This window comes from Hyaena hyaena, unplaced genomic scaffold (genome assembly GCF_003009895.1).
Source record: "Hyaena hyaena isolate Hyena2069 unplaced genomic scaffold, ASM300989v1 scaffold_181, whole genome shotgun sequence".
Lineage (NCBI taxonomy): Eukaryota > Metazoa > Chordata > Mammalia > Carnivora > Hyaenidae > Hyaena > Hyaena hyaena.
In genome coordinates, this window is record NW_024080813.1 from 974,668 (window position 1) to 992,910 (window position 18,243).

An 18,243-nucleotide genomic window follows, 5' to 3' on the forward strand; every position below is an offset into this window, starting at 1 on the left:
CCTTAAAGTGAAACATTAACAAAACTCATTTTTGGATAAAAAAATCAACCAGTATATGGAAATCATTTTATATCTGTTTTTATGTGCAAATGCATGTAGCAAGTAAAACCTGCAAATGTGAAAAATAATACCTGTAGATTAGATAAATGATAGACATTTTTATAAATATGCTTGATTTGTTTTTTAATAGCTGGATATAGCCATCATAGGGGTGAGGACAGATAATCAGTAAATTTCTATTTATAAAAATCTCTCCAATTCATCTTGAAATCCTACAAGGCTGGGATGAAGGCAAGGCCAGTGAGGCACTCACTGCAGACCCAAAATTTGACTGCTAAAAACCTCAGTAATCACAATAAATCACGTATAATGTAATATTTTAAAAAATACAGATGAATGCCAAAAAAGCCCATTATGGACAAGAGAAAACAAAATATCAAAATTTAAATAAAGACATTGCTATGCTGAACCATATATAGGAGATGGATGTAAAAGCAAAAGTACTCATCTCGATATACATGTTTCATATATTTTCTGTGGTTGTTTTTTTTCCAGAATACCAAAGTACTTAAAAGAAAATTGAAAGATTGAAAAGTAGGTGTGATAAAAGTCACATTAATTTGAAGTTTAAATATTTTATTTATACCAAAACCAGCATTTGTTATTATTTTACTTTGGCTTTAATAGAAGCCAGCTCATCACTAATATTTAAAAATCCATTTCTTTGCTCTTCCCATTTTTGATTAAAAGAACTGCCGTGTTTGAAGTATTTAAGAATGTCTCTTGGTCAAAAGAAATTGGCTGACTAAACTTGCACCAAAGTTGTAATCACACATTTGGCATCTTTTTATGCGTTTGGCCTATTTATTATCTAGATTTCTTTTTTGTTAATTTAAATTAACTATATATTTAATAATTCCACTAAAATGTTTCACTCTCTGGCACGCTGATTTCAACAGCTGGAACGGGAACTTGCCGAAAACAAGGCATCTGGCAAAGGGCACAGTGATAGATCCAATAACAATAAAATAGCTGAACTTGAAAACTCAAAGAAGTGCGAAACTGCCACAGAAGAGCCAAATCTTCAACAGAAGATACTGACCAAACTAAATGCCTTGAATGAAAGGGTAACATTCTGGAACAAAAAACTAGATGAGTACGTTTTATGAATTGTCTAGTTCAAATTTGAAACTTGAGGGGACAGAATGTTCTAGGCTATCAGTTGAGCTCAGTTCTCTTCCTCAGGGGTAGAAAGAATTATATTATGAAGTAAAACACGGAATTATGTTTCTAGTCCCATTCCCAGTAGAGATAGACGTTATTGGTTCAAAGCTGACATAGATAGCTTTTTACAGAGGCAATGCTTAATTAGGCACAGCAGACTTCCCCCTAGTGGCTTTCTTGTCACATCACTGCTCTAGTGTCGGCAAACTAAAAATATTAGAGCTGCTACTGATGGAGAAACTCACCACATAGATCTGACTGAGCAAAGCACATACACAGTTGGCTAGAAATTGTAGAAACAAACTCTGGCTGAGTTTCAACTAGAAATGTAAAGCAGAAGATTTAGTAAGTACCAAGAATTGTTTATTTACTAGGGCATTAAATGGATAAAGTTAGTTTGCCCTGTAAATACTACTACTACTATTACACCTCCTCCTTCTCCTCCTCCTAACACTTATTTCTTACTCTGTGCCAAATTCTTTGCTATGAGTTTTATATGTATTTTGCATGTAATCCTCAAAAAAAAAAAAAGCCTTTTCAGGTGTAGGTACTATTAATATTGCCATTTTACTGAAAACCTACAGCACAAGAAGATCTGAGAGCCATAAGTGGCAGAGCCAGGACAGCCTTCTAACCTTCACATATTCTGAAGTTAACATCATTTGAGGTGGTTTTTATTGCCAGAAAGAGAATGTCTTTTACTTGGTTTAACTGTTAACACCGACCTTTCCGTATCCATTGACAAAAGCCTTGTATTTTTCATATCAGCTTTAAAAAAAATCTATTTTAACTTTAATTTTAATGTTGTGATATTTAGGTTTCTCTAATAACTTTATTTTTTTCTTAAATAGGATTGAAGCTGTTTATCGTGTTGAAGTGAAACAAAAGAAGAAAAGCCATGGCTTATTGATCCCATTGTTGTTAACTGAGTTGGAAACTGTGGGAAATATCCACTTTGAAGAAGGCACTCGATCTGATGACTGGTATGTCTGTTTGAAAGTTAGTCACAGCCTTAAAAATAATTTTAGGTGCTTAGGATCGTCAGCTAAAATATCAACTTATAAAATCTTAAAATGTCTAATTTTCAAAACACGTCTCGTATAGAATGTTCACCCGCTGAAAAATGGCTGTTACCCTATTTTGCCACCAATACAATTTTCTGTTTACATAATTACTATGAGCTGACCTTGAGAACATCCTAATCATAGTTCACTGCTCTTTACCCAATTTCCCGTAGCCCAAGAGCCAGAATAATTTTTTTTTAATTTTAATTTTTAAAAATTTTTTTATTTCTGAGATATAGAGACAGTGTGATCAGGGGAGGGTCAGAGAGAGAGGGAGATACAGAATCCAAAGGAGGCTCCAGGCTCTGAGCCAGCTGTCAGCACAGAGCCCGACGCGGGGCTCGAACCCACTAACCGTGAGATCATGACCTGAGCCGGAGTCGGACACTCAACCGACTGAGCCACCCAGGCGGCCCCAGAATAATTTTTTTAAGTGTATGGCCAAGTATTAATTTTATATATGTTTATATTATTCATTTCTCAACTGGACTTGGCCCTGGATTCTGAATATTGTGTGAGAAGCTAGAATAGAGAAGGACTACAGGAGCAGGACTGGCAGCAGGAAATTTCCTGGGGGTCCATAGTCAAAGTCAAACCAGTTGTCTAGAGCTGGCTAGAGTCAGGGTGCACATGGACTCTGTGAGTTAAAATAAGGCATATACTTTAAAACCAGGAATTTGGGGGAAAAGTTCATTTAGACAGAAATGGAGAGAACCACCAGAAACAGGCAGGAAACAGGAAACATACACACTTCAAAATTGAAGCCTCCTGGTACAAACAAGGAAATGGTTGTGTTGCCTCAACCTGAGAGTATAACCAGAAAAAGGATTCTAAAGGGAGGAAGGATAGATGGAAGGAAGGAAGGACGGGAGGAGGAAAGAAGGAAAAGAAAGAAGGTTTGCAGCAGACAATACCACTGATTATAACTTTCACATTTCTGTAATCATTTCCTCAAAACTGGGGAGCCCATGAACAAGCCAAAGCTTGCCATAGAACCCTAGAAGCGTACTGCAAATTCGGGTGTGTGGAGAGGAAGCAGGAAGCACGTAAAGATACTGAATGGACTTGTTACATCATCCCAGAGGATTTTACTGGCAGTCAGTGTTGAAACAAACACTGACTTTTATGGAGTAAAATTCAGAGTTTGCATTAACTTTTTTATAAAGAAAAATATGTGATTGTTACCGATTATTTTAAGCCAATACCCCTGATTTATAGGATGTGGCTCTGTGAGTAAGAACTTCTTAAGGGCCTTGGGGGTACTTTGGTAGAAAAGTGTGAGAAGTTCTGCCCAAGTGAGAAATAGACCTTTTAAAATGTTTTCTTTTGTATCAGTACATCCATTGCCCAGCAATTACTACTATTCACTTAACCACAATACGTGATTTTTATGTACAGAGATAGAAAGGGGATTCATCCCACTTCCCATATAAACAAACAAAGGCCTTGATTTTTCAAGTACAAAAATTGAATTCATGCAGGATGCATGAATAATTTTTCAGTCTTTCATTTATATTTGCTCAACCTAAACAGATTTATTTATTATTATTTCTGTTTTTTTTTTAACTTATTGCAGAGTAGGCTCTTTACAAAACAAGTAGATTTTAGAGAAAAATACATAAAAGCAAGATGACTAAAAAGACATTAGGTAACTATGTCAACCTGGTAGTAAATTAGCTTGATGGGTTTTGATAAGAATTAACAATTAACAATTGTTTACTTGATTTTAATAGTAACAACCTTGATCCATTTTAAGAAGAAAATCAAATCTACGTTGACAGAATTTGAAGGATTGTTTTTTACAAACTTAGCCACCTAAGCTGTGATTTTTTTTTTTTTATGGATGTTAAGAAATAGCTCCTGCGGTACCTGGCTGGCTTAGTCAGTAGAGTGTGTGACTCATGTTCTTGAGGTCATGAGTTCAAGCCCCACATTGAGTGTAGTAGTGTCTGCATGTAATAGGTATTTGGTATTTGCTAATCAATCAGTAAGCATGACTAAATGATTTCCTCTGTGGTTCCTGCTCGCACACCTCCTCCAGAGAGCACTGCTTAAAACAAAATAAATGCCTTTTGTAGCAATCTGTTACCTTCAAAATGATATTCACACCCTTCACCCCAATATTCAATGGTCTTCACTGAATGGTCTTCTAACCATCCCACTTCTTTTCAAATGCCTCCAGAGGCAGCCAAACTGTGCCTCACTGCTCTTGGGACATACCTGGTGCACCACCACAAAAGTGGTTTCGTCTGTTCTGCTCCCTTCACACAGAATGCTTTGCACCCTTGCCCTCACTCTCTATCATTGTCTGTCAAAACTTACTTTATCTTCAAGGCCACCATCAAGAGCCATCTTTTGGGAGGGATATCTTTGTCATCTTTATTAGATGAGTCATTATTATTCTTTTTGTATCTTCACAGCACTGAGTTGTATCTCTACTCTGCTATAATTTTGCCTATCCTTACCCCATTACTTTTCTGCTCCATTTGTTTATAAACTCAGTGAAGTCTATATAGAGACTGCATTTGTATACATCTTTGAATCTTTTCTATTGTGTTCACTTGCTCAGCATCCATCCACTGAGTTTCTACTATGGGCCAGATTCTATTCTAGGTGCTAGGGGTAAAAGCTATAGTTTCTGCTCTCATCCAGGCTGCTGTCTGGTGTGAGAGACTATGGTAATGAAGAGGTACTAAATTCTGGGATAATTGTTGGTCTGGAGAAGAGTGACATTCAAACAAGAATGGAGATGTAGAGAAAGTTTTCTGGAAGTGGGGACATCTGAGGGAGATACTTTGATCTGAATTTTGAGGGACAGATAGAAATTAACTATACACAGAATTAGGGGAAGGACTTCCTAGGCAGAGGAAACAGCATGTAGTAAAAAGGTATGGAACTGGTAAAATACATTTGGAGAACTACCAGTATTTCCACATGACAAGGGCCTGATCATTAAAGTGCACTGCAAGCTGGTACTTTGAATTTTGCCCTTAGACATTTGGGACCCCTTGCAGGAGAGGTATAGGAGATTTAGATATTATTCTATGTAAGTTCCTACAGTTGTTATTTCAGGTTCAGAATAGAAGGCATATATCTCAGGCCAGTAATGAGACGCTCCTCAGTGCATGTGGCACGTTACCAACAATGCTGTGAGAAGGAACTGAGAATACGGAGAGTCACAGTACTTCCGGTCAGTGTAGGTTTGGTTCTCCCTCCTCCAGCAGCAGTATCCCAGCACTCTGTCAATGATGCCTTCTCACCGCCAGCTTGACCAGGTGACTGAATGAATGGCTTTATTTCACTAATCCTGGGTAGCACAGAGTCCATGTCCTATTAGCACAGGGGTTCTCAGTCTCCAGGGTTCTAGGAATTCTATGTGAGGAAGGCTCACCTACTGAATCTCCAGGCAGAGAAAAGCTCTATGAAAGGATTCCACTTCATGGAGTTTTCTGTGCCATTCCTCATTCTTGCATTCCTGGAAACTGAACTAGAAGCTAGGTATCGTCCATTTATCACTTCTGTCTACTCTTGCTTACTCTTCGTTACTATATGACAAAATCTTATCTAAATAAAATGCCTACAACACTTTCTATCAGAGTATAATAATAATAACAACAACAGTAAATAGAGTGCAAGTAGTAAGGAGAGCTTCAATGGTTCCAGGACATAGTAAATAGGAGTGACTTGGACTGATTAATCCCAAGGAAAGACCACCCACAAAGAAGCTCACTTCTGTAATATTAGCCTACACCCATGCTCAGACCTTGGTTGATATGATATACCACTGAGGACCAGACATCTCATTACAGGTAAATGTGTCTGATATAGGATCACTTAGCTTCCTTTTCAAATTGATCCATTTTATTTTTCATTATTATTATTTTTTTCTATGTTTATTTATTCTTGAGAGGAACAGCGGCAGAGCATGATCAGGGGAGTGGCAGAGAGAGGGGGAGACACAGAATCTGAAATAGGCTCCAGGCTCTGAGCCGTCAGCACTGAATCCAACACGGGGCTGGAATCCACAAACCATGAGATCATGACCTGAGCTGAAATAGGACGCTTAACCTACTGAGCCACCCAGGTGCCCTCAAATTGATCCATTTTAAAATCTCATCTTAGTACAAATTCTGTGCTACTGTAAGATAGGGCATGGCCCAGTAAGGGCAGTAGAGAGCAGATGAGCACTGCCAGTACATTTTCTTGAGATCTTCACAAAGCTGGCCCCCTTTTCTCCTTCATTTCTTCACTCAAATATCTTCTCTGAAAGATGTTACCCAAGACCTATACTAAGTAGCCCCCACTCCAGTGCTTACCCCAAACATCTTTTTCTTCAAAGCACTTGTCAGTTTAGAAATGATTTTATTTATGTATTGTTTATTTTTTGGCCAATTCCTTATAATATAAGCTCCATGAGAGCAGAGATTCTGCCTCTTTCACTTCTAGCTCCCTATAGTTATGAAGTTATTGGCAGTAGTCCAAATGAGAGAGAATGGTGATTTGGAAAAGAGTAATAACAGTGATGGTGATGACATAGGGTTATATTCAGCATATTTTAGATGTAGGGCCAAACAGATTTGCCGAAGAATTGGATATTGATGAGATGAAGAGGAGGGAAGTTTCATTCCTGGGATGTCAACTTAAGCTACCAGTTGGATTCTGGTACCATATACTGAGATGAAAAACACTCAGGCAGAGTAGGCTTAGACACAGTGATGAATTAAGTTTGAGAGACTTATTCCATATGCAAGTGAGCATACCAACTAAGCAGTTGGATGTTCAAGTAGGGGTATATCCACCTAAATTGGGTAGAGATAAAGTCTGGAAGTAAAATGTTGGGATATATCAGTATATATAAAATATATTTTTTCTATATATTACCAAGGGACTAGATGAAATCACTTAGGGATAGTATTCATGGAAACAAAAGGAGAGCCCAAGACTGATTCCTGGTGCAATCCAACATTTAGAAATCTGCCAGAGGAAAAAGAGTCAGTAAAGAAAACCATGAAGGAGCAGCCAATAAGAAGAAAGCCAAAAACATATAGTTTCACTGAAGCCAAAAAAGAAAATGTTTCAGAAATGGAGGAGTACTCAAGAAACTCACCTTTTAGTCGAAACACACATCTAATTAATAAAAACAACTCTTACTTTTATGTTTCAAAGTTTAACATCTCTTTTATTAAGGGTACCCAGTTTGAACCAAGGCAGAGCTATGATATGACAATGTATCTTTAAGCAAAAACATATAAAATATGGGCTATAACTTTTATCATATGTAACTTTGTGTTCTTGAACATTTTAAGGACAATGTGTTCTTTTCTTTGTACATATTCTGTGTTCCCATATAGGTTTAACTCCTGCTATGAACTAATTCTTTCACGTTTTTGTACCTGGGACTTCAGGCCATATGGTATTACTGGATTGAAAGTAAAACGTATTATCAAAGTTAACAACCGTATTCTGAGACTAAAATTTGAAGAGAAATTCCAGAAGTTTCTTCACAATGACGATATGCATGATTCAGAGTAAGAAGTTAAATTCCATAAGGAACATTTTTACAGAAGCCTGATTTTATTTTGCAAAAGAGTCATTCTGTTTTAAAAGTTTACTGGAGGGCCTGGGTGTCTTGGTCAGGCGTCCAACTTCGGCTGAGGTCATGATCTCACAGATTGTGGGTTTGAGCCCCGTGTGAGGCTTTGCACTAACAGCTTGGAGCCTGTTTGGGATTCTCTCTCTCCCTCTCTCTCTCTGCCCCTCCCCTGCTCACATGCTCTTTCTCTCTCTCAAAAATAAATGAACATTTTTTTTAAACTTTTTTTTTTTTAAATTTTTTATTTCTAGGAGAGAGAGAGAGAGACAGCATGAGCAGGGGAGGGTCAGAGAGAGAGGGAGTCACAGACTGAAACAGGCTCCAGGCTCTGAGCTGGCAGTCAGCACAGAGCCCGACGCGGGGCTCGAACCCATGAACCACGAGATCATGACCTAAGCGAAAGTCGGACGCTTAACCGACTAAGCCACCCAGGCGCCCCAAATGAACATTTTTTTTAAAAGTTTACAATATTGAAAATATAACTTGTTAGTAAATATTTCCTTTTCATGCATCTCCCTGATGGCATCATAGTTTACCCACACTGGAGCTTTTCTTCTTTTTTAAGTTTTTATTTATCCATTTCAAAAGAGACAGAGAAAGGGCAAACAGGTAAGGGGCAGAGAGGGAAAATCCTAAGCATGCTCCTCACTGTTGGCACAGAGCCGAGGCAAGGTCGAACCCACAAACCTTGAGATCATGACCTGAGCCAAAGTCAGATGCTCAACCAACTGAGCCACTCAGGCATCCCTGGGGCTCTTTTTGAGACTGAGGGGGATTGGAGTCTTAGTATGACACTAGAACATTCACTGTAAATGGAAAATCTAGGGCAGGATATATAATTGTCTTATCTATGGCTAAGCTCTTTTGAAATCAATTCTCAAACTTTTTTTTGTCTCAATTATTCTTAAGGAGCTATCGAAAGATGCTGGAATGCCTTTTTTATGTTTTTGATCCTGAAGTTACAGTGAAGAAAAAGCATCTGCTACAAATACTTGAAAAAGGATTCAAAGACAGTGAAACAAGCAAGGTAGCATAAAATGTCATTCAGAATAATGCTTTCTTCCTAATGAATAAAGCTCTGCCATTGGTTAGACAGGGCTTGATTCTCAATCCTTTTATCCATATTTATAGCAAACTTCTGCTATTTCACAGAAAGCTTGGTGCTAGAAAGTATAGCATCTTCCTTCTTTGGATTATACCAGAATAAGTCCATCAGTTACTTTATCTGCCAGACTAATATTTCTGGGTATCCTATTTTCATGCTGTGACCCTTTTGCTAATAATCTTGAAATCTGTTTATCTAATCTGTTTTAAACACTGAGGCCTTCTCCATCTTGAAAATAAATCCATTCACTGAACACTGCTATGCATTCTGGTTGTCATCCTGATTTTCTTTCTCTTTTAACTGCCACCACCTCTTTATTCTCTACTTCTCTTTGTCTACACCTTGCTCCCTGGTCACTCTGAGCTCCCACATATCCAGTCACCCTTTCTCTGGCTTCCAGTCTCTTGCTGAGGCAGCTGTAATGCCCTGTTATAGAGCAGTGCTTCCTCACCCCTTTCACATCATGGCACACACAAAAATGATAATATTGCTGCATTTAAATCCTGGCTTTCCTACTCAGCAGCTATGTGACTCCACCTCTCTTTGCCTGTTTCTTCCTCTCTGTAAAATGAAGGTGATAATATCTACTTCACAGAGTTGTGGTTAGGATTTAATGAGGTATGCATTAAAAAGTTCTTGGATACTGGCGCCTTCATGTTCATAAGACCATTACTCATAGTAGCCAAAAAGTCAAAACAATCCAAATGCCCATCAAGAGATGAATGGATAAACAAAATATGATATAGCCATACAATGGCATATTAGTCAGCCATAAAAAGGATTTAAATTCTGATACATTTTGATATGTGGTTCAACCTTGAAAGCATTATGCTAAGTGAAAGAAGCAAAATACAAATGGACAACTATTGTGTGATTCCACTTATATGTGGTACCTAGAATAGGCAAATTGGTAGAGACAGAAAGTAGAATAGAGGTTAGCAGGGGATGAGGAGGATGGAAGGATAGGGAGTCATTATTTAATGGCTTCTACGGGGATGCTGAAAATTTCTGGAAATGAATAGTGGTGATGATTGCGCAACACTGTGAATGTACTCCATGCCAATGAATTGTACACTTTAAAATGGTAGTTTTACTTCATATACTTTTTACCGTAATAAAAAAAACCCCACTAAAACAGCATTCCAGCCACTCAGTGGAGAATGGATTGACGAGAGTAGGAGCTGATGACGGGGGATTTCTAAGGGGGTGCTGTGGCAGCAGGCCAGAGGTATGGGCTTCAGCAGGCTGGTATGGCGAAGGTGCCCTCATGTGCTTTCTGGAAGAGAAGACAGAAGGGGGGGGCGGGGATAAAGGATTTTAAAAGGTAGAGTGGAGTTCAGGGTGATTCCAGAGAACTATGAACCATCATGAGCCGAAGGTTGGTAGACGGATGAGGCTCACATTTCTGTGTGTTTCCTGCTTGCCTGAAGCTGTGCTAGGGCCTTATCTCCTGCCTCTCCTTTAGGAGATGCGGTATCTCTAATCCTTCAATAGCCAGCTATCCAGTGTGGGAGCCACCACCCACATGTGACCGCTGAGCATTTGTGACAAGTCAGAATTGAGATGTGCTAAAAATTTTAAATAAATACCAGTTTTTAAACACTTGGTATAGAAAAGAGATTATAATTTCTTATACTGATTACATATTGAAATGATAATATATCAGATATATTAGATTAAATAGAATGTATTATCAAAATTTACCCAGAAAGTTGTTGGACCAATTCCTGGCACATAGAAAATTTTGGGGGGTTTTTTGTTTGTTTTGGTTTGTTTGTTTTTGGGTTTTTTTTTAAGTTTTTATTTAAATTCCAGCTGCCATACATATTAGTTTCAGGAGTACAAGAGAGTGATTCAACACTTCCCCCATGCTCCCCATGCTCCTCACAAGTGCACTGCTTAATCTCCATCACTGACTTTACCCAGCCCCCCACCCACCTCCCCTCTGGTAACCATCAGTATATTCTTTATAGTTAAGAGTCTGTTTCTTGGTTTGCCTCTCTTTTTCCCCCCTCTATGTTCATTTGTTTTGTTTCACAAATTCCATATTAGAGTGAAATCTTTTTTTTTATTTTTTAATTTTTTTTAATGTTTTTATTTATTTCTAGGAGAGAGAGAGAGAGAGCATGAGCAGGGGAGGGTCAGAGAGAGAGGGAGTCACAGACTGAAACAGGCTCCAGGCTCTGAGCTGGCAATCAGCACAGAGCCCGACGCGGGGCCCAAACCCACAAACCGCGAGATCATGACCTAAGCGAAAGTCGGACGCTTAACCGACTAAGCCACCCAGGCGCCCCTAGAGTGAAATCTTATGGCATTTGCCTTTCTCTGACTGACTTATTGCACACAGCTTAATACTTTCTAGCTCCTAGTACTCAGCCATAAAAAAGAACATAATTTTGCCATTTGCAGTGAGGTGGATGGAGCTAGAGAGTATTATGCTGAGTGCAATAAGTCAATCAGAAAGATAAATATCATGATTTCATAGAAAATTTTAAAATAAGATTTACCACTATTCTGTGAAGTATTTGATAATATTGACTGCTCTTTCCATTTTGAAACTCCCCTTTGGCATCCATGAAATTACACTAATGTTATTCTTCTATTTTTCTGACTGTCCTGTCTTTGTTTTCTTTTAATTCTTCCTCTTCCCTCTAAACATGAGAATACCACAAGATTAAGGTTTAATAATCTCTTTCTTCTCCACACACTATCAATTACTCTCATTGTTAAAATCTTAGGAATGGCGAAGTCTAATTGGCTAGAAAAATCATTGTGTAACATGTAGATCTAATAAACTATATTTTTATGCTATTATGTGCACACAGGAAATAAAGATAAATGTTTATGCACTGCATCGTTTAAGATGGGATAAGATTAAAAACATGAGCTGTGTAAGCAGTTGAGAAGACAGCTTTGGCTTAGGTTGGCAGTGACTTTGTAAGGCAGGGGCTGGCTGGCAGGAAGGGAAGATAGGATAGGATACTCTCTTTGATGCCCAAGGACTTGGTCAATAGACTTAAGGAATATCATTTATTCCACTTTGGTTTTCTCCAAAGTGTACGTCCTCAGCCAGCCCGCCTCCTGCTCTCTGCTCTGACACCCACAGCTGCCATCCCTACATAATTAATCTGTTTTATCTCCTTGTACAGTATGTCTAAAACCAGCCTTTAATCTTTTGCCCATAAACAACTCTCTCCCTGCTTTCTTCTCTTATTTCTACCAACAATGCTGTCATTCTCGTCACTGACCAGGTTCAAAGCTTTGAAATTCTGCCTGACCTCTCCCGTTTTCATCATCCCTCTATCTAATCATTTACCATTTGTAGTGACTCTTCCTTTACCATATCACTCTGCATTCTTCCTTTCCCTCCTTGTTTCTACTGCCTGCCACCACTTAGAACATTCCGTCTAATCTTTGCCAATGGTTTCCTAATAGGCAACTCTGCCCTTGGTCTTCCCTCTATTCTTTTCACCTTTAAAAAGATAGACAAATTAATCTTTCCTAAGACATTATTTTCATAGCACACACTGCATTGTTCTCATGATGAAAATCCTTCAGTAGCTTCCCATTACTCATGATAATGAAGTCCAAATCCCTCAAAATCTAGCTTCAACCAAACTCCCTATTACCAAATACAACAAATATTCCAAATGAAGTATATACTTTCTTTGTGATTCTCCTAAACATACCTCAGTGCCATGCCTCCTTTTGATGAAATGCTCTTTCCCTACTTTTTCCTTTTGGCAAACTTACCCTTCGAGTCTAGGCTCAAGGACTTCCTCCTTTGCAAAGCCTTTCCTGAGTTCTCAAATAGTAGGAGCCCTCTTACCTAGTTTACAAGTTTATCAGAAAATCCACTAAAATGGAGAACTAGGGTGCCCAGGTGGTTCAGTTGGAAGAGCAGCGACTCTTGATTTCGGGATTGTGAGTTTGAGCCCCGCATTGGGTGTAGAGTTCACTTAAATAAATAAAACTTTAAAAAAATGGAGAACTTTAAATAAATTATTTACTTAAGGAACACTTTATCAAACTTAATATGTATGCTGCTGAAGCGAGCACTCCTTTAGCAAACTTAAAACATATAAACTTACATTTCATTCATCTATCTTTTTACATGGGGCCAAAGCCTTTGAACGTGAGGTTGAAATTCCCAATGATCTTTCTTACATCAGGCCATAACCATATTACATATTAGTTTCAGTTTCTTTAAAGTTGAGCATGAACTTGAGTGCAAAAATCAATCTAGTTTTAGTTTGTATAATCCCCTCTGCCACCACCAAACTTTTGTATTTGCCTCGTCTATACAAGCTATAACAGCAGCTTTTAATGATTAGTCTCTACAGAATCTTACCAGCACTTTCCACTTAGTTTTCATAGAAAAAACTCATTCTTTCTCACGTTTCATTGTTTTACTTCATGTGTATAATTTCAATAACAAATAAGCTGGTACCAAAAAATTCAGTAATAAATTAACTGACTTTTTATAAGCATACAACACAGCTGGATGGAACAGAAGTACATCATTTTTTTTAATGTTTTTTTTTTTATTTTTTTTATTTCTAGGAGAGAGAGAGAGAAAGACAGCATGAGCAGGGGAGGGTCAGAGAGAGAGGGAGTCACAGACTGAAACAGGCTCCAGGCTCTGAGCTGGCAGTCAGCACAGAGCCCGGCGCGGGGCTCGAACCCACGAACCGCGAGATCATGACCTAAGCAAAAGTCGGACGCTTAACCGACTAAGCCACCCAGACGCCCCATCATCATTTTTAAAAATTTTTATTATTGAAGTATAGTTGACATACAGTGTTATAGTAGTTTCTGGTGTACAACATAGTGATTCAACAATTCTTTACATTACTTAGTGTTCACTAGAATAAGTACAATCACTATCTGTCACCATACAATGTTACTAACAGTATTATTGACTATATTCCCAATGCTAGAACATCAATATTTTTTTAAGTACCCTCTTATCCTTGAATTGTCACCATACTGTGGGGTTTAGAAAGGATGGAAGATACTACTTAATCCTGTGAGCCAGTTAGTGGAAGCTGGTTAAGTAGCAATCAGTGGCAGCTGAGAATGTTATTGTAACACATTTGTTATATTGAAATACAATGAGGAGGAGTTAAGATGGCAGAGAAGGGAGGACCCTGGCTTTTCTCATCCCTCAAACACAACTGTACTGAGGGTAGGTCTGGAACATCCAGGAAATCGATCTGTGGAGTAGCAGAAAGATCTCCACAGCAATCGTGGTGTGCAACTCTCTACAAGACTTTGAGGACAGGGACTTTCTTTAGAGGTTCTTAGTGGAAATCTGTTGAATGAATGATGGATAGTTGAATAGATGGATAGATAACAATCACACCTGTTTATATAAGTTCATATGCTTTCTCCTCTTCAAAAGACTTTCCTTTAACATTCCTGATTATTGGAATTATGTCTAATCTTCAAAGCCTAGCAATGATCCCTAACCTCTACAAAGATGGTTCTTAAAAACGTTCCATTTAAAAAAGATCTGATGGGGCGCCTGGGTGGCTTAGTGGTTAAGCGTCCGACTTTCGCTTAGGTCATGATCTCGCGGTTCGTGGTTCGAGCCCCGCGTTGGGCTCTGTGCTGACTGCCAGCTCGGAGCCTGGAGCCTATTTCGGAGTCTGTGTCTCCCTCTCTCTCTGACCCTCCCCTGCTCACGCTGTCTCTCTCTCTCTCTCCTAGAAATAAATAAAAATTAAAAAAAAAAAGATCTGATATGACACATCTTGTGACGGTTTGTATTTTTTAATGTTTATTTATTTATGCTGAGAGAGAGAAAAAGAGTACACAAGCACGAGCAGGGTAGGGGCAGAGGGCGAGGGAGAGAGCAAATCCCAAGCAGCTCCATGCTCAGCGTGGAGCCCGACACAGAAATGGCTCTCACGGGATCGTGTGAGATGATAACCTGAGCTAAAATCATGAGTTGGACACTTAACTGGTTGAGCCACCCAGGCACCATGTGATGGTATTTTTAATTACTGGGTATAGTTTCCATCTTCCCCCCTTTTTCTTTCTTTCTTTCTTTCTTTCTTTCTTTCTTTCTTTCTTTCTTTCTTTCTTTCTTTTCTTTCTTTCTTTCTTTTTTACATTTTCTGATTCTATTTTTTGTTATCTATTTACTTTTAAAATAATTTTTAACCATAAATTTACTCTTTAATCCCTGTTTGCTATTTCCCCATTCTCCCACCTACCTTCCTTCTGATAGCTATCAGTTTGTTCTCAGTTAACAGTCTGTTTCTTAATTTCTCTCTCTCTTTTTCCTTTGCTTGTTTATTTTGTTTCTTAAATTCCACATATGAGTGAAATCATATGATATTTGTCTTCCTCTGACTGATTTATTTCACTTAGCATTATACTCTCTAGATCCATCCGTGGCACACGTGGCAAGATTTTATTATCTTTTATTCCACTGTGCATATATACTTATACTTTGTCCATTCATCTATGGGGGCACCCTTGGACTGCTTCCATAGTTTAGCTATTGTAAATAATCCTGCATAAACTTGGGGGTTCAAGAATCATTTTGAATTAGTGTTTTTATTTTGTGTGTGCAAATATCCAGTAGTGTGATTACTGGACTGTAGGGTAGTTCTATTTTTAACACTCTGAGGAACCTCCATACGGTTTTCCACAGTGGCTGCCCCAGAGTGCGTTCCCACCAACAGTGCAAGAGGGTTCCTTTTTCTCCACATCCTTCCCAACACTTGTTTCTTGTATTGTTGATTTTAGCCTTTCTGACAAGTGTGAGTTGATCTCTCATTGTAGTTTTCATTTGCATTTCCCTGATAATGAATGATGTTGAGCATCAATTTATGAGTCTGTTGGCCATCTGTAGATCTTTTTTGGAGAAACGTCTGTTCATGCCTTCTGCCCATTTTTTAATTGGATTATTGCTTTTGGGTATTGAGTTTTATAAATACTATATATATTCTGGATACTAACTCTTTATTGGGTAAATCATTTGCAAATATCTTCTCTCATTTAGTAGTTGATTGTTCCCTTTACTGTGCAGAAACTTGTTCTTTTGATGTAGTCCCAACAGTTTATTTTTGTTTCTATTTCCCTTGCCTAGGAGACATACCTAGAAAAATGTTGCTATAGGCAATGTCAGAGAGATTACTGCCTGTGCTGTCTTCACTATCTTCCCTCTTTTACTTGAGGGCCAAGACTATGCTATAGCTGCACAATGTCATGAACATAGCTTGTATCTAACGAATAGTTAGTGATGTTCATTGGAAATCTGAGAAGGTTATATTTACTGGGATGTGGAATTTATAGTAACATGAGCAACTTTTTAGTATTTATTTTTTAAAAATCTCTTTGGTGGGGGGTGGGTCAGGGGGGATCAGGTCATGATCTCGCAGTCGTGAGTTCAAGCCTTGCCTTGGGCTCTGTCCTAACAGCTGAGCTTGTCCCCCACCCTCTCTCCCTCTCAGAAATAAATAAACATTAAAAAAATTAAAAACCTCTTTGGTAACAGCTTTTAATAAGAAAAAATAAATAAGCAATTCAGCATTTATAGAAAACATATGGAGAAGCAGACCTGAGTTCAAAGTAAGACTTTGCTAACTTCTACTTCTGTCCTTGGAGAGATTATATAATCTCTCTTGGCTCTAGGTTTTCTACTACTAAAAGTAGGGATTTTGTTTGTTTTTCAGAGCTTTCATAGCAAGTAATATGAATTTTACTGTATTTCTATTTTATTTATTTATTTATTTTTTTAGTTTTAGAGTTTTTGAGAGAGAGTGAAAGCATGAGCAGGGAGGGGCAGAGAGAGAGGTGAGAGCAAGATTCCCAAGCAGGCTCTGCACCGTCAGCACAGAGCCTGATCCAGTGCTCAAACTCAGGAACTGTGAGATCACAACCTGAGCTGAAGTCGGACGCTTAACCAACTTAGCCACCCAGGGCACCCCTGTATTACTGTATTTCTGCTAAAACATTTTCAAGAAATAAATCTAGTCCCAATGCAAACTAAGATTTCTATGCATTAGCACAATGAGATGTATCTGGAAAGATGTGCAGATTATTAAACCAAGAACACTATTTATACCAAATCTTTATCTGTATATCTGTATTTATCTACATATCACATATAAGTAAGAACCTTCACTGATATAATCCCACAGGAGTTTCTTTTTTGGAATTTATCTGATTACTAGTGGAGTATCATTGAAAATGTGTAAAATTATAGCTCCTGTGCCACACAGTGTTGTCAGTCTTGACTCTAGCTGCTTTTACAGGAACAAATATTCTATATCACTTTTCATAAACCTATTTGCATATAAATTTAAAGCATATTATATAAATGGCCTTACAGAATGAAGTTGCACCTGAAGTTTATCTACTACTTTTCAGTGAATCTAGCCTTTTTTTTTTTTTTTGCCCAGACACATAAACATAAACTAATAAACCATCTGTATTGAAGCTGAAGTATTGTCAGTTTTATAAAAATACTCAGACTTTGTTTTTTCTTTGCAGTCGCCTCTCAGAAAAGAAGCTGTTATTCTTGCTAACAGCCTAACTATGTGTGAGTGTCCCAGAATTGAATTTCTACAGCAAATGTTCAAAGATGAGAACTCTCCCGAGCATGAGCTCTTCAGGCATGGTAATACAAATATACAGTATTTCTGAACTTTTTAGTTCTAAGTCTTTGTTAATTACTTTCATAATATTTTTAATACGTGGCTTTATCAATCAGGAAGGTTTTCCAGAAACTAAGTATTTACCAGTGTAGTGGTATATGACTTTCTGATCTGTAACTTCGCAACTTGTGAACAAATACTTAGTGATTATTGTGTCAACATCAATAGGATGGGACTCGTTTGTTACTCATATATATTTTTAAAACTTTTTAATGTTTTATTTATTTTTGGGGGGAGAGGGCAAGATGGCGGAGAAGTAAGGAGCTCCATACTTGCACTCGCGCCCATACATCACACAGAAAAGATCTGAAGACATTGGAAACCTTACAAAACCTGAGAGATTGGGAGAAAAAAGATGCAGAATCCACTGAGAGAGCCTTCTAACGTGAGTGCGAACCGGGGAAGATAAAATCGGGCCGGGATCGGAGACTCCAGGGTGGGAGGCGATCCCCCTCTACCCTCTACGGGGAGTGAGAGGGGAAAAGGAGAGAGTCCGAAACAGAAAAACCTCCGCACGGGGGAGAAAAACCTCCGTTGGAAAGACCGTACTTGCCAAATACCTGCACACCAGGTCCCCTCGCGCCA

The 18,243-nt window shown here is 38.3% G+C and overlaps 1 protein-coding gene across 1 annotated transcript in view; it reads left to right on the plus strand.

The window, feature by feature from the left end:
• LRRC9 (leucine rich repeat containing 9) overlaps positions 1–18,243 on the plus strand; it is a 118,212-nt gene that overhangs the window by 23,709 nt on the left and 76,260 nt on the right. The window contains exons 9-13 of the mRNA XM_039240754.1: positions 960–1,156; positions 2,076–2,207; positions 7,640–7,816; positions 8,791–8,908; positions 17,495–17,621. Coding sequence (XP_039096685.1) covers positions 960–1,156; positions 2,076–2,207; positions 7,640–7,816; positions 8,791–8,908; positions 17,495–17,621 — 751 coding nt within the window. The remainder of the gene's footprint in view (positions 1–959; positions 1,157–2,075; positions 2,208–7,639; positions 7,817–8,790; positions 8,909–17,494; positions 17,622–18,243) is intronic.